Source organism: Tachypleus tridentatus, chromosome 2 (genome assembly GCF_004210375.1).
Source record: "Tachypleus tridentatus isolate NWPU-2018 chromosome 2, ASM421037v1, whole genome shotgun sequence".
NCBI classification, from domain to species: domain Eukaryota; kingdom Metazoa; phylum Arthropoda; class Merostomata; order Xiphosura; family Limulidae; genus Tachypleus; species Tachypleus tridentatus.
The window spans coordinates 92,282,287-92,308,101 of record NC_134826.1 but is presented as its reverse complement, the minus strand read 5'-3'; the positions used below and the strand labels follow the sequence as shown (position 1 = coordinate 92,308,101).

Sequence of the window (25,815 nt, the reverse complement as noted above, 5' to 3'; positions counted from 1 at the left end):
AAACCCACATGAACTTGGAATCTCCTGTCCATTAAAAAATTTTAATAAACATGGGTAAATGGCCACATAACCCATATGTATGGACGTCTCGCAAAACGCCATACCTCCATGTTGTGTCATAAGCCTTCTCAATGTCAAAGAATATTGATACAAGATGTTGGCGTTTGAGAAAGGCTTCTCTGATTGATGTTTCAAGACGAATTAGGTGGTCTGTGGTGAAGTGCTGTCATCGGAACCCACACTGGGTGGGCGAGAGGAGGTTGTTTGATTCAAGGAACCAAACAAGACGAGCATTAACCATCCTTTTTAAGGTCTTACAGAGACAGCTCGTCAAAGCAATTGGAAGGTAGTTTGAAGGAATCTTGGGATCTTTCCCTGGCTTAGAGAAAGATAAAATAATAGCCTGGCGCCAAACATCAGGAAAAACATTCTCCTGCCAGATCCGGTTAAAGACAATTGGAAGGACATCAAGAGAAGCAAGAGATAGATGGTGCAGCATGTCATAATGAACACCATCAACATCCAACAGATGTACTGGCAGACCGATGAAGGGCCATTTTCAGTTCCACCAGTGTAAAGGGACAATTATAGTCAAAGAATCAGTCAGTTCAAAAGGAAAGAGGTGAACGCTCTGCCCAAGTCTTGATGGCCAAGAATGTGGAAGAACAAGCAGAAGTGCTAGAAGTATCAGCGATGCTCCAGACATCAGCCACCTCCTGACCATCAGAGAGTAAGATCGAGAGGGGGACAGAATTGTAGTGCTCATTAACCTTTCGAATCCTGTCCCAAATGATCTTGGAACTGGTGGTTTGAAAGTGTGGGATATCTACGAAAAGTATCCCAGGCCCGTTTTTGAGCCTTCCGTGCTAAGTGGCAAGCAGAATTCCACCAGGGACGAGGATATCGTGGAAAACGTGTCAAGGTTTTAGGAATACACTTAGCAGCTGCTTGTATAATACAGCCAGTTACCATTGCCACACAGTCGTCTATTGATGGCTGATTTACGATGGCACGATCAAGTTCTGCGAGAGCAGTGAAAGTGGACCAGTCTGCCTGATCCAGCTTCCACCAGGGCACGCAGGTAGGGTGGCATCGACCACGGACAGTCTCTCTTAAAAGGATAGGAAAATGATCACTGCCTAGTGGATTACTGTCAATCCTCCATGAAAAATGAGAGAATAATGAAGGGGAGCAAACCGAGAGATCAATAGCGGTAAAGGACTGACTAGGTGCATGAAAATAAGTGGAAGAACCAGCACTGAAAAGAGAAAGATTGTGATCAGAGAGCATACGCTCTACAGAGCAACCCATCCCATCAATAGCAACACTTCCCCATAGGGGATGATGTTCATTGAAGTCCCCCAGGATTAGAAAAGGAGACGGCAACTGTTCAACAAAAGCATCAAGGTCTGAATGATCATATGTCTCTCCAGGGGACAGGTAGAGAGAACAAACAGTGAAGGTATGACTCAAGGAAACATGGATGGCTACGGCTTCCAAGGGTGTGTTGAGTGACAAAGACAGGGTGGGCACATGCTGATCAACCAATAGTGCCACCCCTCCATGTACTCGTCCATCACACAGCCTGTCATTTCTGTACAGAGAAAACTGCCGAATGGTGACTGTATCAGCAAGTTTGAGAAATGTTTCTTGTAAGGAAAGACAAACAGGATGGTAGGAAGCAATCAGTGTTTTGATATCATCCAGATTAGAAAGTAAACCTCGACAGTTCCATAGTATCAAGATGGCCATTTTTAATGACGGGTAGGTGAAGTGGCTGGAGAACCCTTCTGTCTACAACCACGTCTATTTTCCTTACTGTCCTTATTCGGAGGAGGTCTATCAACCTCCATGGATCCTGCCCTGGGTCGAGTGGGCAGGTCTTTGTTATTGGAAGGGGATTCCAGTGACTGAGGACACGAACGAATGATTGTTTAGCCTCTTGGGGTGGGAGAAAAAGATGTATCAGAAGAAATGCCTGTATTTGAAATTGAAGGATGTGGGTCTTGAGGTTTGTTGGAATGTATGGGAGGAACAAAGACGGGTGTGGAAGTCAATTCATTAACCTTTTTAACCATGGAGGTCAAAAGGCTTTTCCATTTGTTTTAAAAACGATTCTCTTGGAGGCACAGAGAGATCTGTCTGCATTCCCACTGTAGTTGTGGAATGAAGTGCAGCAGCATATGTCCTAGATGGAGTGGTGGGCAGCAATTTCCGAGCCTCAGGATAAGTAATGTTATGTATCATTTTCAAACGTTGCACCTCTTTTTCCACCAACCATTTTGGGCAAGAACGAAAGTAGGAGGGGTGAGAACCATTACAGTTGAAGCAATGTGGGTCCAAGTCACGTTCATAGGCATCATGGTCCTTGCCCCCACAACGAGCACATATCAGGAAACCACGACATGATGTCTTTGAGTGGCCGAATCTCTGACATTGGAAACATCAAAGATGGTTTGGAATGTATGGCCGTACCCTGCAAATGAGATAACCTGCCTTGATGGTGGCAGGTGCACGTAATGAAATAAATGTCAAAACGAGGGTATTTGTTGGCAGTGTAACTCCATGTTTGCGAGTGGAAATGCTTCTCACTGCAGAAACTTCTTGAGTGGAGAGACCAGCGAGAATCTCTGTCTCGGGAACGTTCTTCAAATCCCTTTCAACAATAACTCCTCGTGAAGAATTCAAGGTAGCATGGGGTGTAACTTCAATAGGTATATCCCCGATTGCCTTTGAATTCAAGAGGAGTTCACTGTGTTGGGATGTGGATGTTTCAACCAATATGTCTCCAGATCGAAGCTTCTTTACTGACTTTGGAGAGCCTGCAAGTCCCTCTTGTCCCTTCTGAATAAAAAAGAGGGACAATTGCCCTAAAGGTTTTTCCGAAAGAGAATGTAATATAAGAAAATGAGGTACGTGTGTTACAAATGTTGAAGATTGCTGTTCAGAGTCTTCAAGACGTGGTCGCTTACCCATTGACTGTTTTTTCACTATTTTATTTAAATTTTTTGAAGAAGGATCCATAGGAAAAAAAAATTTCGGTACCCACTGACCCCACCCACCATGGAGCCCTATGAGGGGACGCACTACAAAGTCATGGAAGGACAATGCAGCAACACCAGGGTTTTGTGAGCACTATACCCAAACACCAGCATCAGGCACAATGTCCACAACACCCGTTGAGAACTTCCAACACTGGTACTTGGTTGACTCTAGCCCAAGTGGACCAACCGATTGACCCAAGGGGGGCCACCCAAAGGCCGCCCGTCTAGAGGAATTCAAGGCCAAAGTTGTGTGTTAGGGTTGGACCACTCAAACACCAGGTTCCTCTCCTCCCCTTCACGGGTCGCCACGCATGGCAAACACGTGGGTGGATGTTTAGATCCCAGAGAAAGTAACCAGACAGAACAGAACCTTCCCTGGGAGGTCCCCTCACCACGTACAGGAATCCACACCGAGGGGGAAACAGAATTGAACCTATCAGAACTGGAACAATTTTGCCAGGAAGAATAGGCAAACATTACATCATCCCATTAAACAAAGCTGGCAGAGACCTATCAAAAACAACATAACAATAACTGCTGCCACAGATGTTTCCTCCAAGTACTGTATTCAACCCTCTAAGTCATATGCAATAAGCAAATTTAAATTTATATATTTTCTTTGCAGGTTTTGCTAACATTCACACATAACAGTGCTAACTTTTATCAGAGTTTTGAATAAAAAATGTTCATTAAAGAAATTGTTCACATTATTTGTATTTTTTCAAAATGTCACATTAATGGTAGGTGATGAATGCTTTTTCAATGCACTGCATATAATGTAAAAATTTGAGTTATAACAACTATGTTGTTATGTAAATTTTATTGTTATATAATGATAATAAAGTTATCTTCATTTTGAAAATCTAACAAAACATCATTACATGAGCCCTTTGACCTGTCTATATAAAGAGTTTCAATTATTTTACATTACCAAGAGTTACAAAGTGCAGTTATTGTTAAATGACATCAACTGTAATCATCATACTTTATCATTAACAAAGCAGTTGTGAAAAGCACACTTAGTTTTCTTGGAGGTGTTGGTGTTGGAAGAGGAGCTAGACTTGGTGGGGTGTTGTCTGATTGTATCACCATTCAAGAAACTGGAAGAAGAATGCTCCAACTGACAAACCCATAGACAGTGCACCAGCTAAACCTGCAGTGGTTATCCACAGAATGCGGTGAGGGAATTCTTCCCAACTGAAAAAAAAAAAAAAAAAATTATGATTCATAGTAGGATAGCCAACTAGTATTTACAAAATACATTTACGATTTATCAATTTGTCTCAATCTAAGCTGCTTATTTGATTTAATTATTATTATTATAAGAATCCAAAACAACTTTTCATAACAAAAAATTATGTTCAGATTGTATTTATTACTTTTAACAATAAACTGATGTCACCTCCTTATGTTTTGGTTTTCACTTGTTAAAGTCCATAGTTCTGTTTCAGAGAACTGCACAAACGGGGAGTGATAGTAACATCTTCCAACTGCATACATTATGATATAATGGGATAGCAAACACTCAAATATAAAGTAGAAAAAAGGGTAAATACAAAGGTAAAGAAACTCCACTTTTTCTTTTACCTGAAAAAAAAAGGTATATTTCAAAAATTCAGTGGAACAAACTGATATAAACTATATCACAACAATTTTAAAATTCAGAAGCAGCTTATAGTAAGGTAACTGTTAAAGCATGAATTTTGAATGATTACACAGTCCTGCAAATATTAACTTCATGAAATTGTTCTTTCAGCATGAGTTGGTTGCTTGATTTGATGTTTCATAACACAAATCAGCTAGACTATCTGCACTAAACATCCAGTAAAAAGTTAAAATTATAGTAAATTTAGTAAAATTCGTAAAAGGAAGTTAAGGTAAATCAAAACAAAGTTTAAAAAAAAAAACATAAATAGCATAATACCAATGTTTACATTTAATCTACAATGTTTAGAGAAAAACTACAGTAATACAAGTTCAAAAGGACTTTCTGTAGAATAACTTTAATTATCATAACTCACCAGGAAGACTAACAGGTAAATACAAAAACCACCATCAGACCCCTGAAGTTTGCCTTTAGAGTCCTGATTCCAAGTTATTTGACTTTATGGCCATTTTCAAAAAGTAAAGTAATAAAAGTTTTAAGACTTGTAGCAAAATTTTAATGATAACTCGCCAGGATGACTAATTGGTAGTTCAAACAGCAGCATTAGTCACCTGAAGTTGAGTATTCTCACGTTATGGCCATTTTCTAATTTCAAATCAAACTAGATGGACTGCAATTTTTAAAAGGGAGCCACATTAAAAAGGTGTAATTTATAAATTAAAAAACTTAAATAGCATTATAAAGATTAATGGCCTTTGAAAAACTAAAAAAACATTTCCAAGATGGATGGTGTCACCATCACCAATAACACTGCCTAACATTATGTCAACAAAGTAAAATGTGGTTTATTGCATCAGTTCCAGATAAAAGAAAACGATGAGTTATAAAACTGTGACCAATGCATAGTCTTGTCAGAACAACTTTCTCTTTCTGATCCTTATGGAAGCAAGACAGCTAAAGCCCAATATAGGGTTTTATTTGGAAAAGCTTGTTTTCATGTTGCTCACTCCAAATTGACTGCCAACTGGCACATAGCCAAGCCTTGAATACAGGACCATAGTCCATGTATGGAACAGGCACAGCAGTGATAGTGCCAGATTTAGCTGCAGTGTTGGTGAGCTTGTTCCCACAAATACCAACATGGCCCGGTATCCAGAAAAACTGGATAGAAGTAGATGTTAAAGAGAAATGGGGCAGTCAGTTTTGAATATCAATGAGAACAGGGAGTGAACCAACGTGAAGCAATTCCAGGGCCAGTAGAAAGCTGAGCAAGTCAGTATAAATAGTGCAGTTTGAGTACTGCTTAACTTCTATGTCATCCAGGGCAAGAGAAATGGTGTACAGTTCAGCAGTGAACACAGAAGCTGTAGAGGGGATTCTATGCACAACCACCAAACCACAAAAAACCATGGCAGAGCCCACACAGTTGTCCAATTTCGAACCATCTCTATAAATAGGAATGGAAGGATGGTTTGAAAGATGTTCAGCAAATAATAGACAGTATTTCCAATCGGGAGTGTCTGCTTTTCTCAGATGACTAAGAAACAGGTCACATTTGGGGACTGTAAGAAGCCATGGTGGGATGGGCTGACCAGTGGATACAGCAATGTTATCCAAGGACAGACCCAATTCATCCAAATGCACCTGGATATGAAGGCCAAAAGGAGCAATGGCAGATCGTCTATTCTGATAAAGTATGGCTCACAAAGGAAGGAAAGCACAATCCCAGGTGCTTTGGTAAGGAATGAAGTTTCGAAGCATATAGTAAAGACAGTTGCAAACAGCAGAGGTGCAAAAAAGGTTCATGAGACTCTACGTATAAGCTCTGAACTGGGTAAGTACAGAGCCAAAGTCCTTGATGATGAATGGGATCCAGCATCTTTAAGGCTGAGGTCCTGGCAGAGCATAAACCAGTGATTCATAGTCAAGTTTTGATCGAATAAGAGCACAATATATCTTTCGCATAGAACATCGTTCTGCTCCCCAAGTGGTGGAAGGGAGGACATGGAGGATCTTCAGTGCTCTTGTACATTTGACCCATAGCTGCTTGATATGTGGTATAAAGGTCAGCTTATGGTCAAAGATAAACCCCAGGAACTTTGTCTCAGGGACCACAAGCAGCTCAACTTTCCTGATATGGAATTCAGGATCAGGGTGAATACTCCATTAGCAGCAAAAGTGCATGCAAACAGTTTTAGAGAAAGAGAGAAGTTAAACTTGTTTGCTGTGGTACACTTCAGTAAATGATTGAGGGCAATCTGTAGCTGCTGCTCAATATACCTCATGTTCAACGATTGACATGAGATGGGAAAGTCGTCAACATAGAGCTCATTTGCAACAGTGAGAGGGAGTTCTTCAGTGATGGCATTAATCTTTATACTGAGAAGTGCAACACTTAAAACAGCCCTGAGGGACTCCAAGTTCCTGTACAAAAAAACGGGAAAGTGTCGATCCCACACGAACTTGGAATCTCCTGTCCATTAAAAATTTTTTAAATAAAAAAGGGCAAATTGCCATGTAACCCACATATATGGAGTCTTGCAAATTGCCATAACTTTATGTTGTATCATAAGCCTTCTCTATGTCAAAGAATATTGATAAAAGATGTCATTTGAGAAAGGTTTTTCTTATTGACATTTCATGTCAAATCAGGTGATCCACAGTGGATCACTGTCATCAGAACCCTCAATGGGTGGGCGAGAGGAGGTTGTTTGATTCCTTGAATCAAACAAGACAGGCATTAACCATCCTCTCTAAGGTCTTACAGAGACAGCTCAAAGCAATAGGATGGTACTATGAGGGAATCTTGGAATCCTTCCCAGGCTTAGAGTAAGGTAGGACAATAGCCTGGCACCAGGCATCAGGAAAAACATTCTCCTGCCAGATCCAGTTAAAAACAAGCCAAAGAATAGCAGGAGAAACGGGAGATAGATGGCTCAGCATTTCATAGTGTACATCATCAGGTATGAGCTATGTACTTAGAGAACAATGAAAGGGCAGTTTGAGTTCCACCAGTGTAAAGGGAACGAATATAGTCATAGACACAATCAGCTCGAAAGGAGAGAGGTGATTGCTCTGCCCGAGTCTTGATGGCTAAGAAAGTGGAGGAAGAAGCAGAAGTGCTAAATACCCAGAAAAAGCTTTCACTATAAGTATCGGCAATGCTTGAGGTATCAGCTACTTCCTGGCCATCAGAGAGTAAGATTGAGAAGAAGACAGAATTATATTACCCACTGACCTTTCAAATCTTGTCCCATATGGCTTTGGAAATGGTGGTAGAAGATATGCTGGTTGTGAACTTAATCCAAGATTCCTGAGCATGTGCATGGGCCTGCTGAAAAGCGATGCAGTTCAAGAGTGTGAGATATCTATGGAAAGTATCCCAGGCATGTTTTTGAGACTTCCATGCAATGTGGCAGGCAAGATTCCATTATGGATGAGGATATCCTGGAAAACATGTAGAAGTTCCAGGAATACTTTGAGCAGCTGCTTGTATAATACAGTCAGTTTCTGCTGCCACATAGGCATCTATTGATGGCCTACAGACAATGGCAGGATCAAGTTCTGTGAGAGCAATGAAAGAGGGCCAGTTTGCATGATCCAACTTCCATCAGGTCACATGGGTTGGGTTGCATTGACCACAGCTTAGGTTAAGATTTTTGCAAAGCTACATGAGAGCTATCTGTACTAGCCGTCCCTAATCTAACTGAAAGTCAACAAAGAAGGAAGCTGGTTATTACCACCCATCCCTAACTGTTGAGCTACTCTTTTTCAACAAATAATGTGATTGACCATCACATCATAATACCCCATGATTGAAAGGGTAAGCATATTTGGTGGGATTGGGATTTGAACTTGAAATGTTCTGATTGCGAGTCTAGTGACCAAACAAACCATTTGGCTATGCTATGCCTGGCCCCTAGGAAAAACATTTTAACCATTTTGTGCTTGTTATAGTTTATGGTATAACAAAATTTTTCAGATTATCAGTAAACATTAGAAAACTTTTATATGCAAAATATCAATTTTTTAAATTAATTCTTAAGGTTTTTGAAACAACATTTTTCTTGTGCCTTTCTTTTTTCACATTGCCTATCCAACAAGCAAATTAATTTTCATTTTAAGATAAAAAATACTTTTATGCTCAAACTGTAAAATCTTTATAACCTCCATAAAATTATCAAACACTTTTTAAAATAAAAACTATTTTATCTGTTATTTTCACTGAAAATCTCTGTACGGGATTTATTGATTTCACCAATCTCTTGGCTGTGTTTCAGTGGACTGGTATTTGGTAAAATATGGTTACATTTCAGTTATAATACATTTTATATCATATGTAATATTACTATTTACAAATATGTTCTTAAAATTATTTTTCTTAAAGTACAGAACAGTAAACAAAGAAGTTATGTAGACTTCTTCAAATGACCTTTGTACCTGTTTGGTGCTTTTTGTAGGATGCCAAGTCTTCTAAAATTTAACATGCAAAGTGTATGAAATAAAATAATTTTTTAAAATTTTATGTATACATTTGAAATATACCAAAAATCATAATTCTGCTATTATTTATTAAGTTGTATTTTGGTATAAAAAACATGGAATTTCAAGCAGACAAAAAACTCACCTTACCACCTCAAAGATTTGTACTGAAAGAACAAAATGACATTAAAATATTTGGTAATGGCTGAAAAAGCCATTAAAAGGCCATTATGAGCTTTCTATTTATTATTCACATCATATACAGAAGTGTATATAAGGAAATATTTTCAAAAATAGAAAGTGGTGAGTACATGAAAGAATCTCAGTAAATAGAAAAGACAGGATGTTCTTATTTTACATGCTAGCTTGTTAATATCAGTAATTTGAGTTCCTAATATAGACATTGTATTTTAACATCACAAACATCTAATCTGAACCAGTGCTGCATTTCAACATACCACAAAAATCAATGTTTAGGCATGTTTTTTAACATTTACTTTTAAATTAAGAAATCATATAATGTATGACAATTTGAATTATAATCCACAGTCTGATACCAAACTTACCAACATAAATTCATAAAATAGTAAAAGATTTTGAATGCGAGTCAACAAATGTAATAATGTACACTTTGACCCACTTAGAAAAAGGGTTAATGGATTTTCTATAATATAGCTACACAGATTTTTAAAATATTTTTCTTCTTTTATCACATAAGGATTTTTTACAAATTAGAAAGAAACAAAAACTCCTACTTAGGTGAAATTTACAACAAATATAACAGAATACACTTCAGTAACTTACACCAGTACTTTCCACATGCTGATCCATGGACTGTTACCAGTTCTTAACTTAATTTCTACTATTTTACGATGTTTCTTAACTGTTCAAAACACTGACATTTATATTTCATTCAACTTTTAAGGGCTAAAAGTAGCCTGAATCTACCTTTTCCCTTTTTGATATATCTTATATTCTCTCACAATACATTTCATCCAAACATCAATTTCAATAGATTTACATTTAAAAAGATAAAAATAAGTATATCCCATACATGTTGGCAGCCCTGAAAACCAACTGAAAGATTGTTCTCCTTCAGACTGTTGAGTTGCTAGTTCTTGTCATATATATTATTCTTCACCATATTTTACAACTGAGATAAATCACTTTTTTACGTGGTAAATGACAGTTACCAACATTATGATTATGACAGTGCCCATGCATAAGCTCAATGTCATTTGGCTTTTTTTTTTTTTCCCCAATTTTTGCTATTTTATTTTCTAGTCACCTCACAATTTTCTGCCACTCATATCTGGAAACCCTTGTGTCTGAGTATTTGCTAAAGAGGTATAAAGCTGTGCTACAACTACCCTGTACTAAAAATATCAAAACAAACATCCCTGAAAAGTCTTAATAAATGTGACAGGAGAGATTGTCAATTGTGTTACTGGTAGTTCCACACAAGTAAAATAAAATTATATTAAGCCCACAAGAAAAAACAACAACAAAAAAAAAAAAAAAAAAACCAGTGCACTTTCATCCAAAAATATGACAATTCATATACTGACTTTGGATTTACTAAAATGAATGGCAATGAAAATGTGCAGGCCTCAGTGCATAATATGTGAGAATGTACTTTGTAATGATACTGTGAAACCAAAGCTTAAAAGGGATTTGAATATAAAGCACAGCAATCTAAAAAAAAAATCAACCCACAGAATATTTTAAAAGTAAACTTTCCAAATTAAGAGAACAACTAAAAATTATTCATAGCATCAAAAATACAAACAAAGCAGCATTGACATCATCTTATAAAGTGTTATAAAAGGCTAAAAGCCATTTACACTTGACTGGGAATTAATTTAACCTTAGATAAAAAGACATTTGCTTCAAATTGGTTAATGATTCACTGGGAAAAAATTAGTATGATACCTTTATCAATAATACAATTGCCAAGACAGTAGAAGAAATGCGTGAAGACATGGAGACCAGTTGTTGCAGTAAATATAACTTTCAAAGTACCATGCACTCCAGATTGACAAATCAACTGACATAACAAATAATGCACTTCTTTTGGAACATTTTTAGAAATAAACAAACACAGCTGCATTTACACAAAATTGTGCAAACTGAAATGCAAGTAAAAATGTAAAATACTTTGATTCATGCAGTTATTAGATATGTGTTATTATAGAATAAATGAGTTGGTAATGATAAAAAAGGAATTAAAAAAGAAAATTTAAACATAATAAAAGAAGTGAAAATATGAAAAACTTTTTTACAGATACTTTTGATTTCAATGAAAATGATTCACTTAAGTACATATGAAGTTTTGTGAAAAATCTGTACAAGATAGAGAAAATGTGTATTTTCAGATTCAATGCACAGGAATTATTGTAAAACATAAAAAGCCCAAGACAATAAAACCATCATAGGTCTGTGCTATCTATCTCCTACAAATTACTATTAGGTTCCAATTAATGAGAACTAAATGTCCCTACAACCCATTCAGAAATTAAGCAAATACAAAACCTATTTAGATCTCTCTAAACCTGGACTCTAAAAATATTCAAGAGAGAAATCAGCAGGAGATTTTGACTGTCATAGGAAAATCATCTTCCATACCAGTTCATTTTTTTTTTTTGAGTTAACCCTCTCACTAAATTTTTGAGAAATAGTCACATTTTGGTTATAATACACTACATACATACATGAAATCCTACCTGTTCACTGGAACATAGTGCCAACTCTTTTTGAAATTCCAATTGGAATGTTGCTTGTTTTTTATATAATTCTTGGCAATTCATGTCGTGCATAATCTTACCTGCAGAAAACTTGATATTCCATACACTGCAAGACCTGTACATCTTTAAGGAGAATTTAACAACTGTTTATATCATAAACAAAATATACATGAAAGCAAACCACCTATAAAACAAAGATTACAAAAATCAATGTAATTAACAAATCAAGCATACTGAAAATTTAAAAACAGCTTTTAAAATTAAGACAGTACAGTTATTTTGCCTTAAAGTTTCATGGTTCTGTTAATATACACAACAGGTTTTCTTGTTTAACAACTCTTGATCTCTCACTTGTCTAATATAACAAATTTATTAATACAAGAGAATGTACAAATGATTATAAATCTTTCCAATTTATATTGTTTTCTACACTAAAAGCATTGTCAGTACCAACAGAAGCTGTGTAGACCAACTAGGAAAGATCTTTTAATAAAACAAAACATATTATTAAGATAATGATAGGGAAATGAAGAGGGACCCTCAAATAAGCACTATGACAATTAAAGGAAAATGAGCCTAGACTTTCAGAAATTCAGCCAATTTAGTTTACTGGTAAATTATATGTTGTATAAACAGGACTGATAACACTAGTTATAGCTCAGTAGTTTTAGACATGAGAGGTATAGGCCAAGAGCACATTGGTTTGAAAGATGACGTGTAATGCAACATTTTGCAATTTTCATACGTTTCTCAAATTACATCAGCTTTTGTTATATTAAAACTAGCCGTAGAAAGATAAATGTAATTTACTTTTTAATATCTCAAAATTCATATCATCCTTATTTTCTTCAGTTTTTTTGCTTTTTTTTACATTTATCTTAACATTTAATTGATAACTGATTTATCCATTTTGTGTTTCATACCTTGCCTAATTTCATGTATAATTATTGTAGAAATTGGTAAAACATGTTTTACTTTGCAGCAACAATCCTAAAATATACAAATATTTCATCCCCCAAAAATATATATATTACACACACAAATTGTGTGTGTGTGTCTTTACTGTTCAACCTGTACCTCCTGCTTCAGTACTCACCTCAAGTTTTTATATGCAGATACTGCACAAGTAAGTCACTGAAGAGATACAACTCTTCAAAATGGTGTAGATAAAATCCATATTTTGCAGGTTTGTTTTCTACTAGGACCTAGAAAATTTGATAAAATAAAATTATAAAAACACCTTAAATACTTAAAGCAATTTTTTTATTTATATTATATATATAGACAAAATTTAGAAATATAAGATGAGAGAAATGCTAGCAATATGAAAAGGACATTATTTTAGCAAAACCAAATGAAAGTAAAAACAAGAATTGACAAATATGCCTTCAAGTGTGAATACTGTTTCACAAAAAAATAATCTAATGTATTATTTCTATTCTATATCCACGATTCCAGACACATGCAGTCTTGAAATTTAGTTTGTAGCAAAAAACCCACAAACTAAACAAGTAATGTGAAATAATGCATTTTAATGTTTTCGCATGCAGTCTTGAAATTTAGTTTGTAGCAAAAAAAAAACAAAAAAACTAAACATGTGAAATAATACATTTTAATGTTTTCAACCAGTGAATTTATAGTTTAATTTAGCCAACAACCATGATAATATAACACATCACAATACCATTCATACAGTAAAAAATTTATAGAGCTTGAAATGATAGTGATGTTTGGTATTTAACAGATTTCAATATTATTCTAAAACATCTTGAAAAGAAAAATTAACATTGTTTACAGTATTAAAATGCAACCACAAAAGAAACTCTTACAATATACAAAATTTATATTTAGTTTAAGGTCATGCAGATCATGCTATTCTGATGTTATAAGACAACCCTTTCATGATGGGTGACAAGCCAAAGGCCACGTCACTGCATTTATCAACTTGTATTCAGAATTTTATTGCATTACTATTTTATGAATTTATGTCAGATGGTATGTTGAGTGCAGCACTGTTTAAAAACAGATATTTGTGATCTCAAAATACTAAGTCTATAGTTTAGTACAAATTAGGAACCCAAATTACTAATATTGGCCAGCTAGAATATAAAATAAGAACCCCATATCTTTTTATTTTGCTGAAATATGGCTCATGTACTGAATCAAATGCAGTGACCCTGTTCGACCCTTTCCATTTTTTAAAATGGTCCCTTATATACTGTTACTACAATTTGTGAAATTTGAATAACCAAACAACAGCATAGAATGTCATGTTTGTAGTTTTCTCAACTATTTTAATCTGTAAAAAAGCTACCACTTTCTTTCAAACCAAGATTTCACAATGTCTTTAGTATCCTCAAAGTTTCATTTTTTTTTTAAATCTAAATATATCTTAGTTACTAAACTTAATAATTTATAGTGAAATTCTATGGTATCAATATAGTTATTTATGCTTTATTAGTTATTCAACTGTGTGTGTGTGTGTGTATGTATGTGTGTAAAACCCTTAAAATAAATTTTTGATATTCTCCATGTGGAAAATTTTAAAAGGCTTAGCAATCTCCGTCAAGCAGCAAACAAGTTTAATAGGTTGTAACGAGATAACTGTGCTTTACTTCTAGATTTACTGTTTGATATTTTAAGAAAAATGTTTAATAATTTATTTCTAAATTGTAATTATCTATATACATATATACTGTATAATAATTAAAATGTAACTGTATTATGAAATACTAGTCCACAAATACAGCCAAGACAAGGAAGAGTAAAGGTCACTTTTATATTATAGGATATGTAACACAAGTGCATATGCATGACATCATCACCAGTTATTTAATGTTACCTAGGCATGATTGGAAAGTCATTGTAATAAAAAATGCATATATATGTAAATTTGGTGTTGTGACACTTAAGCTACTTAGAGAAAACCTTTGTATTATAATATGTAGTCATCCTAGCACAAAAAAAGCATAATTTACATTTATTTCCTAATTTGGTCAAATGAAAGACTCCACATAGTTAGAGTATTGAAAATAAAATATAGTCTTACTGAAAACAAATATTTGAAATGTATTTAGTAGGTTTAAGAGAACTCAAAGAATACTAGAGATTTTTGGGATGAAGAATAGTTGTTTTTTAATCATAACACGAAATCACTTTATACTTACGCTAATAATGAAACAGATTCAATATTCACAAGCAAATCTTTAATAAAAATATTTCATTAAAAAGTCCGATTTTTTTTTACAAAAAACTTGTAATATTTACTAAAAGTATACCAAATTTGGTGAAGATAAACATACTTTTTCAACCTATAGTGCAAATAGCTAGCCTTTGTAAATGTGTAGACAAACTTGTGTATATCATAGAGTCCATTGGGAAATGATTAGTATTATAAATCAGTGTTTCTCACCCTTTTTCAATAGGAGAAACTGGTTTGCTGCCTCCCTAAACTGTCACAGAATAATAAAACCATTATAAATTACATATGAATATTCTACCAGTTTCTGTGTATTACTGAACCTCATAAAATATATTTTTAAATATTTTATAATTCATACCTAATTTTAATCTATGGAAAACATATATCCAGTTATTAATATTATGATGTATGCAAGTTCCAAATAGTCTGGATGTTGGCTTGTTGTTAGGCATGACAACTTGTTTAAGTTAAATAAATGGAATAACTTCAGAGAAAACTAAATTTAAGGTGGTAATTTCAATTCTATCAATATTTCACTGGACAACTTCAAACATCAATTAAAACCTAAGAGGTTTGATAAAACATTATACTTTATTGAAATTTTTACAACAATGCTTTTAATTTATTCATTATGAATGAACCAGAGGCTTGTAAAAATATATTTTCATTTTAAAACTACCTTTTTCCAGTGGAAGATATCAATAAAGTTAGTGTGTTTGTTTGAAGTTAAGCACAAAGCTACACCATGGACTGTGTGCTCTGCCCACCACAATTACCAAAATCTGGTTTTTAGCATTGTAAGTTTGCAGACATACACTGTGGGGCAGGCTAGTATGAAAGTAGAAATATTACAGGTGTATTTGCACATATAACAACAGGTAAGCATAAGGAAGCTACTATGAGCCACGTTATTGGTCTTGGGGAAATAAATAAATCTTTTATGGGTTTGTCAGATTAAGTAGGTGCTTTTAGAGCTCAGTAGGCTGAGTAGATGTTTCAAGGGTTTGAAAACTGAAATGGATGCTTTAAGGGCTTGATAGGTTGTGAGGATGATTTAAAGGCTTGGCAGGTTGCACAAATGATTTAAAGACTTGAAATGTTGAGTAATACTTAAAAGCTTAGCAGGCAGAGAAATTTTATGGACTTGATGGGTTCAGTAAACAAAAAATTTAAAAACTTGCACAAGAAGTTTGGATATTTCAGATTTGATTTAAATGTTAACTAGCTTCCTGTACTTTATTTAGAATAGCCTTGCACATACAAAATACTAAGTGCTGATTGGCTAATAATGTCACATACATAACATCTCCCTTTTTTTTTAACAATTAAGACAATTAACTATTGTTACATAAATTTGGATTTACATATCTTATAGTTATAACATCAAAAGACATAATAAACTATGTTGTTATTAATGTATATTTTGGTAATATGATAAATGTATTTTTCTTTTAATATGATAAGTGTAAATACACAGAAAAATAAATTTTTCTTTAACATTAAAAACTGGGCCCTTTTTTTTTTTTTTTTTTTTACTAACTACACAACACATTATATCAATCAGATATAACAACATAATAATATATAAAATGAAGTAAAAAAATTCTACCAAATTACTACACAAATACAAGAGTATTTTAACTCTTACAAATACAAAAGTATTCTTTCTTTTACAATTCTTATTCTCAATCATTAAGTATTACATTTTTCTTGTAACATTCTTGCTCATTTTAACAATTCACATAACAAAATCTCTTAGTTTTGTAGGAGCTTTAGAAATTCTACCTGTTCTTGTTACAATTTCACTCTTTTGAGCAGGAGCAATATTTTGCATTTGATTTTTATTTTTAGCATGTGTAATACTTTGTTTCAATTGTGGAGATTCACATATATGGCTAGCTCTGGGTGACCCTGATTGAGACATATTTTGTCTTGGGGGGTGTTTTAGGGATATTTGGCACATTTTCTGAGACAGACTCTTCTGCAATCAAATCATCTTGTGATTTTCTTCTAAGATATCTCTGTCGAGCACTGTGATAGACATCATCTTCATTTGTTTGCAATAAATGTCTATGATTTCTACAAATCATCCTGCCTGCTGGTGTTTGTAATATGTAGCTTCGAGGTTTCTCAGCTTGCCCTAATAACTGAGCTGGCATCCACTTGTTTTCATGTCTGTATCTTACACATTTTTCAAGATCCAGTGGTGGCAGTGGTTTTGAATTCTGATCATATCTTGATTCACTTTTCTGTTTCTGAATGTCGATTTCTGACGTCACTTTATCACTTGTGGAATAAGCAACTTCTCATTTGTCGGTAACCTCGTTCTGGTTCTACGACTCATGCACCTTTGCACTGGTGATCCAATTTTTGCATCTTTTGGTGTATTTCGGTAGTATAACAATACTAAATGCATGCCTGATTTTTCTTTAAGAGATTTTATAACAAGTCTTTTCGCTGTCTGAACTGCGCGTTCCGCCAGTCCATTTGCTTGTGGATATCGGGCACTGAATGTTTGGTGTTTAAATCCCCAGATCTGACTGAAATCTTTAAACTCTTTAGCATCATACTGTGGACCATTGTCCGAATACACAATCTGAGGTATGCCATGCGTAGCGAAAAGTTTCTTCAACTTCTGAACTGTTTGTTCGGATGTGATCTCTTTTTTCATATTCATTGATCTCCAAATATCCACTGTAATGATCAACTACTACTAGATAATGTGTTCCTTGGTTTTCAAATAAGTCTGTTGAAACATATTGCCATGGCAACGTTGGTGTAGGTGTGCTGATCATTGGTTCTTTTTGTTGTGCATTTCTCATTGTTTGACATGTGGTACATTTTGAGACAGTGTCTTCAATTTGTTTGTTCATTCCTTTCCAAAATAAAATGTCTCGTGCAAGCTGCTTTAATCTCACAACTCCTTGATGGCTTTGATGTACGAGTTTCAGTATGTTATGTCTCATTGACCTTGGTATCATGACTCTCTCTCCTTTGAATAATATACCATCATATATTGTCAGCTCTTCTCGGAAATCCCAATATGGCCTTGCTTCTGGTGGTACCTCGTCTCGATTTTCGGGCCATCCTTTCACAATCTGTTCTTTGAGAATTCGATATTCTGTATCATTTTCTGTCGCGATCTTTAGCTCTTGTTGCTTTTCTTCGGTGAATGCAGACAAACTTGCAACTTCAGTTGCAAAAACCTGACAATCTCGCATATCATCTACCAGGCCAGGATATTCATCTTTCACTGGAAATCTGCTCAATGCATCTGCGATAGATATGTCTTTACCTGGTTTTCCGACTAACCTGATGTTGTACGGCTGTAGTTTTAAAAGCATTTTCTGTAGTTGTAACGGAACTTGTCCCAATGGTTTGTCTTGAATACGGACCAATGGCAAATGATCTGTCTCCACTGTGATATCATTTCGGCCATATAACAAGTGATGAAATTTTCTGCAACCAAATACAACTGCTAATAGTTCTTTCTCTATTTGTGCATACGCTCTTTCTGTTTGTGTTAGTGTTTTAGATGCATAGACAACTGGTTGATTGTTTTGTAATATCACAACACCTAGTCCACCTTGTGATGCGTCACATGACAATGTCAATGGTTCATTAAGTGCATAATATCTCAGAACTTGAACTTGGCTGAGAGCAGTCTTGAGCTTTGAAAACACCTCCTGCTGTGGTACATCAAAATAGAATCCATGCGTTTCTTCTGTCTTCTTCTTGACTACTTCTCGTAGAGGTTCAGTTAAATCAGAATAATTAGGTATGAATTTGGACAGGTACGTAGCCATTCCGAGCAGTGTTCTTACTTCGTTGCGATTGGTTGGAGTATGCATTTCATGTAATGCACGCACTTTTTCATCAGAAACTTTGATGCCGTTGCCTGTGATCACATGACTTGTGTAGTCTACCTCTGGCTGGCCAAACAAACATTTTGATAGTCGAAATGTCACATCATTTTGTCTAGCGGTTTCCAACGTGTTGCGTAGCACTTTACAATGTTCAGGTAGTGTAACAGTATCGAGTAGCATATCTTCAAAAATGTTATTCACATGATCATGCTCCTGAAATATTTCTTCCATCGCTCTTTGGTACAATTCAGGACTCGACTTAATTCCCATTGGCAAACATAAGTACATATAACGACCCCACGGAGTGTTAAAAGTGGTGAGTAACTGACTATTCTCATCAAGCTGTAGCTGATAGTAACCCATGTTCGCATCTAGGACAGTAAAATACTTGCTTCCATTAATACGGGTAAGTACATCCTCTGGTGTATTGATAGGGTGGTATTCTCTCAGTAGTGCTTTATTAAGAAACTTAGGATCAATGCAAATTCTCACTGAGTTTCCGTCTTTCTTGTGTACAACATGTAGTTGACTACACCACGGTGTCGGTATACAAACTGGTACTTTCGAAATGATCCCTTGTGACTCTAGAAAGTCTAACTGTACTTTGGTTCTGTCTCTCATCGCTACAGGAATCGGCCTAGCAGCCTGTGACACAGGGCCATCTTTGTAATCTGGGTCAATAGACAACGTACATTTTCCCCGGTATTTTGCCTACTCTGTCTGTGGGAAATCTGTCTTTATACTGAAGCAAAATTTCACGAATACTCTGTGGCACTTTGTTTATATTAGGAACCCGGGCTAGGAACTCGGAGTCTGACTGAGTCTGGGTTTTAGTACACTTATTTGATTTATCAATCGAAGGGGGGCGTACTTGTGTTGATTCATGAGGGGGGCTTTGAACAGTGGGAATCTCGGGACCTGGAGGTAGCCTATGTTGTGAACTCCGTTCATGCGAGTATTCACCTTGTACATAAGTACTAATTGCATTTACTTTTTTGTATTAACCCCAACTTAGTACTACATTCACCTCCAAGAAGATTAGGTACATCACCATAAACAACTTCACAATCAATATCATACATTTTGCTTTTGTGAATAACAGTAAATGTAGTTTTTCCAACAGGTGTGATCTTATGATTACCAAATGCTTTTATGGTTACCTGTGACTTAGACAAAGATAATGAACCATGAGGTGCCATGCGATCAAATGACTGTTTACTCAATATATTACACTCTGCCTGTGTGTCTATTTTCATACCCACTGCACCTTTACCCTGTTCATATGGGGTACTTAATATGACAGACCAATACTCAGTAGGTTTGTTTACACCAATGGAGTAAATATTCAAAGAATTCATACTTTCCTCTACATTACACATTTCATAACAATCATCATAATCATTGACATCTTGAAAATAATAATCACATGTGTTTACAAAATGTACATTTCTATTCTTATTTCTACACATGACAGCAAAGTGACCTCTTAATTTACAATAATTACAAGTTTTCTCTAATGCTGGACATCTTTGTTGACTGTGATGTGGTAGTTTTTAACACTGAGTACAGTTCCTCTTTGGCGGTCTCCGTGTCGTGGCTCCTCTGTAGACCTGTGTGCCTCGTCTTTGCTGGTTTCTGGAACCTTGACTTCTGTGTCAGCTACGACCTCTGCTTTGACCTCGACGTACATAGTTTACATCTGTTACAGTACTTGTGGATCCTTCGATTTCCTTCAGTGATTCTAGTTTCTGTTCATGGTGATGACATTTCTCTGTAATCTGTTTCAGTGTCAGATCCTCTGACCACAGTCTATCTCTTAATGCTCGATCACTGACGCCTACGCTGATTTGTTTACACAACTGTTGTTCGAGAGTATCACCATACTCACAGTTCTGTGCTATCTCTCTAAGTGCACTGATATACTGGGACACAGTCTCACCTGGTTGCTGCTTTCGGTCCTCAAACTTTTTTCATGTACAACTTTGTTACCTTGGTTGGCTGAAAATAGTTGTCGAATTCTCTGATTACATGTTTATAGTTTTTCTGTTGAGCTTCTGTCAGTCCAAAATTGTCGAAAACTGTTGCGTATTTCGACCCGAGTGTGTGCAACAATATAGACACTTTACGTTCTTCTGTTGCCTCTGATAACCCTGATGCCATGAAGAAAATCCGCAAATCTTGTTTGAGATTCTTCCATGCCGCACTAGCATTCGTCTTGTCATTAAAAACAGGTGGCTTGAAACTTGCATCCGCCATTTTTCTGGGTAGAACACGTGTGTTTCCGCGAGAATCGTATCTCGTATGATTATGTCAATTTACAGTTTGTGAATGTGAAGTTTGTATTTATCTTGACTGTGTGTCGCTTCTAAGGCACAATTTAAATAAAACTTCCACTTCTGGCAACCATGTTATGTCTTTGGATTCTCATAAAACACTTGTTATCGAGTAACAACAAAACTCATACGTGCCGCAGCTTCCTGTACTTTATTTAGAATAGCCTCGCACATACAAAATACTAAGTGCTGATTGGCTAATAATGTCACATACATAACATGCAGTTTTAAAAGCAGCGATAACAGCATTCATTCAGTCTATTTCAAGCCAGCAACTGATAGTGGTGTTTAGAAACAAAATAAGAAGGATTCAAGCATGTATTGATGCCAACAGGGGGTCACTTTTAACATTGTTTATAATTGTCATTCATATTTACCTCCTGTATTCTATATTGAAACATGTCTGTTAATAAATATATAAGTGCACAGTGACTTTCTGAACACCCTGTTGTAATGGTGATACTTTTTTATGGTTAGTACACAATGGTTTCTTCATCATGCAGAAAATTCTATTTAGAAGTTACTATTCGCTACAGTACTAATACGAGTATCATTCAGAAGATTTAAATAGAGGAATTTTAGGAGCTAGTGACAACTATTTAACTCTCTCACTAAGGGCTTGGTCTCAGGAACTTACTTCATAACCATCTGTTATAGTTTTCCTACTATAACTGATAATATATGTATCATCACAAAATTTTGTAGAATATCAATAAACATTACAAGCACGTTTAGCACATAAAATATTAACTTCTTTTTTAATTTAGTTTTAACATTTAAGTAATGATTTTCTCATGCATTTTTTTTTCTTTTCAAATGTTGACTATCAAACATTCAAAGTTAATTTTGATGTTATGATTAAAAATACTTTTAAATATCAAAAAATTGTCAAATTCACAAGCAAAATATTTATTACCTTCCAATAACCTCAAATTGTTATATTTTCTCTATTATTTTATTATTGTATCTCTGTATAAACTTGATCTTTGACCAACCTCGTAATTAACCTTAAAAATTATGAAATAAATATAAAATGCTTTTTTTTTTCATTTTAGAATGACCACAAATTATAACAAGAAACAATAAATGTTTTGTCTAAATAGTTTAAGTTTCATAACATTTTACATATATATATATTATTTGTATAATATTGGCCTGTCAGCCATGTCTAACTCACATTACATACATTACAATGATGTGGCACACATGCACAAGTTACCATATCCAAGAGTGCAAAACTGGCTTTTACAATGTGAGCAATCTTTGGTATTTCCTACTGAATTGGAATTTTGTAAAATATAGTTGGTTGGCAAATTTAGCTGACATTACTTGAGATATTAGGTCAATATATTCCAAATGATTATGTCAACACATGTAATTCAAACCTACTGTAGCATAGAATAGTAGTAAAAAAAATGTTAAATATTTTTATTTTCCTAAAAAAATAAAAAGCCATAAAGTACAATAAATTAAGAATTATTTATTATCAAATGCTTTTATCATTGTGTTAAATATTTCATGTTTATATTTAATCACAAATTTTTATGACATTTTATCAGAATTATTACAATTTTTTACCACTGCAGTGCTTCAAATTACACAATGTTAGTAGTTTTCCCAAAAAAATTACATTCATAGGTTTAATATATTGCAGAATTTCACTGTAATTTATCAGGCTTAGTAACTAAACTGTATTTGGGTCTAAAAAAAATATTGTTTTTCAGACATTTTCACTTACCTTTTCCTTTTGAGATTCAAGACAAATAAATATTCTTGGGAAATTCCCACCTTCTAGAGGCTATGAAAATCACAACTAGTATTCACATGACACAGAAGTAGATGCAAGAAAGTAACCCACGGTTTCATTTGCTAAATGTAGTGTTACCTCAGAAAATAGAAAAGATTGGAAGTTTTTATTTTATATTTTAGATTGACAGTATCATCAATTTGTATTTCTAGTTCATAAGAAATTATAGACTTAGTATTTGGACATCATAAACATCTAATTTGATATTTAAGAATTTTGTTGTAATATCAGTTCTACATTAAGAAGTATGTATTCTGAATTAAAATTTATAATGTGATACTAAACTTATTGGCATATATTCATAAAATAGATCATTAGCACTATGAACGTAAACCTACAAATATGATGGCATGCCCATTGACCTCTGACCATGGAAAGACTCAGAGAGAAGGTTAATTAGTTTTGAGAGGTTTTTTTTTGTGCTAAGATCATAGTTAATGATATTTTAATTTAAACCTGAAAGTAGTTAACTCTTATGCTATGACACTGTTTAACAATAGGATTCAGTCTTCCAATCTAAAGACCGAGTCAAATGCCCTAACCACCAGACCAGCTTTAAGAAAGGAATTATCTCAAATAAATTAGAACAGGCTATTGTGGATGTTAAAGTCTGAACCAGGGAACATTTAATAAGAAATTACTACAAATATAAAATACAGTTATGATGTGAAAGAAGAAAAAAGAAAATTAAAATGTAAGCTCAAATGCTTTAGAAAGGATATGAAATCAAAAATTAAGGAAAACATTATTATTTTTTAAAATTCAAACAAACTGCTAAAATGGAAAATTTATAGGCCAAATGTACTTGAAAACAAGTAAAAAAAATGTTAGGAATCTGAAATGGAATTGTGAGAAACAGATATTAGAAAAAGGTTACAGCAAATACTTCTTAAAATATATATATATAAAAGCAAAATTGTATATTTGTATGTCTGCTAACTCCTTGCATACTATTTGACCAATTACCACCAGAATTTTTGACTGATGATTTCTGTGATCCCAAGAAGTAATATGGAGGGGCAAAATTTCCACCAGCTTACCCAAAAACAAGTTTCTTTAGTAACATAAAGATAAATTTGGAATTTTAATTTAGTTTCTGTCTTCATGTCATGCTCTTTTTAGTAATACTCAACACTGTACATTATAGCTTTGCAACAAAACTATTACAATATTGTTGCTAAGCTAACAATGTTGTTTATGTTGAACAGGTAATGCACACCTTAATTTATGGTTTGTTTGTTTTTTTTGGTTTAACAGCTTCAGTCATCCAAGAGCAAATGGCTTAATTCAGAAACTTCTGAAGTTAGTGTTAGAAAGTTTGAAATCATTCAATGAAATAACTACTATTCCAGACAAATGTGGTAATTTAGTTACAGATGCAAAAGAGGTAAAGGAAAATGGTGTTCTCTAACATATGCCTAAATTATTGATGGTTGTGTAAAAGACCAATTCTTGATCAATTATTGCAAAAGGCTTCCAGACAGCAATTCACCTAAAGATTAATTGTCAGTGTTCCAATTGCAAACGATGTTGTAACTTAACCAAAGTTTTGTTTTGAAAAATCAGAGGTTTAGATCAAAATTAAAATGTTATGAAAACTAATTTTGAATAAATTTTCTTAAAAATGATTTTATTGCTGGGAACAGATAAGTCGGTTGATTTTTCTAAAAAAATTAGTTTGCTGCCTCTGAACTCTTTCAGTTTTATTTGGATTTCTTATCAAGTTATTAAATTTAACATCAAGAATATACTAAACCACGCACATATCTACTGTTTACATTATATTACCTAAAGTTCCTTTAAGAATGTGTATTCCATTTATCGATCAAATGTATTTTAAGGTTAAAATCAACAATAACAAAAAATAAAAAACTAAGAAAAATACCTTACACGAATAAAATATTTTGCTGCGGTTCTTAGTCCTCTTGCAAAACTGTCTTGAGCTAATAATTCAAATATGGATGGTTGTTCACCAACAAAAATTATTATATGAGCTCCAACTTCTGCCATTCTCAAGCTAATCGTAATTATGAGAAACCCACTTAAAGTTTCAATCTCCTTACGTCATCTTCAGGTAAACGTTTGTTTGTTTGTTTTGGAATTTCGCACAAAGCTACTCAAGGGCTATCTGTGCTAGCCGTCCCTAATTTAGCAGTGTAAGACTAGAAGGAAGGCAGCTAGTCATCACCACCCACCGCCAACTCTTGGGCTACTCTTTTACCAACGAAAAGTGGGATTGACCGCCACATTATAACGCCCCCACGGCTGGGAGGGCGAGCATGTTTGGCGCGACTCGGGCGTGAACCCGCGACCCTCAGATTACGAGTCGCACGTCTTAACACGCTTGGCCATGCAGGGCCCTCTTTGGCAGAAATACAGAAAGAAAAGAATGCCTTTCTGACATAAATCATGAAGAAAACGTCGAATTCCTTCTCTAAAACAAACTATGCAATTGTTTTATCTAGCTACATAGCAAATATTTAATAACGTCTTTGATTTGTAGCATTCATGTTATATATTCTTCAAATCATATATATATATATATATATATATATATATATATACAGTGCCTTGGAAAAATATTCATCCATCCCGCAAAGTTTCCACATTTTGTTGTCGTCTGAGTTTGCAATCACGAAATTTTCAAATGGCGATTTATATTTGGAATCTAAACAATTTACCCCAGGCTTAGAAATCTGAAAAAAACTGCTGATATTATGAATGTAAGTTA

The 25,815-nt window shown here is 34.5% G+C and overlaps 1 protein-coding gene across 8 annotated transcripts in view; it reads right to left on the bottom strand.

Annotated features, from left to right (window-relative positions):
- LOC143244544 (peroxisome assembly protein 12-like) overlaps positions 1 to 25,600 on the bottom strand; it is a 63,857-nt gene extending 38,257 nt beyond the window's left edge. Inside the window, exons 1-5 of one of the 8 annotated variants that reach the window (XR_013025183.1) lie at positions 24,975 to 25,586; positions 12,973 to 13,081; positions 11,957 to 11,999; positions 4,447 to 4,631; positions 3,587 to 4,241 (exon numbers count right to left, since the gene is read on the bottom strand). Coding sequence is in view for 5 of the 8 variants with exons in the window: in XM_076489445.1 (XP_076345560.1) it covers positions 4,130 to 4,241; positions 4,447 to 4,631; positions 11,856 to 11,999 (441 nt within the window). In the remaining 3 variants the exon portion in view is untranslated. Of the gene's footprint in view, positions 1 to 3,586; positions 4,242 to 4,446; positions 4,632 to 10,375; positions 12,000 to 12,972; positions 13,082 to 23,015; positions 23,670 to 24,969 lie in introns of those variants that run through there. The other 7 variants (XM_076489445.1, XM_076489444.1, XM_076489446.1 and 4 more) reach the window with 7 other exon arrangements.
- Positions 25,601 to 25,815: the final 215 nt, after the last annotated feature.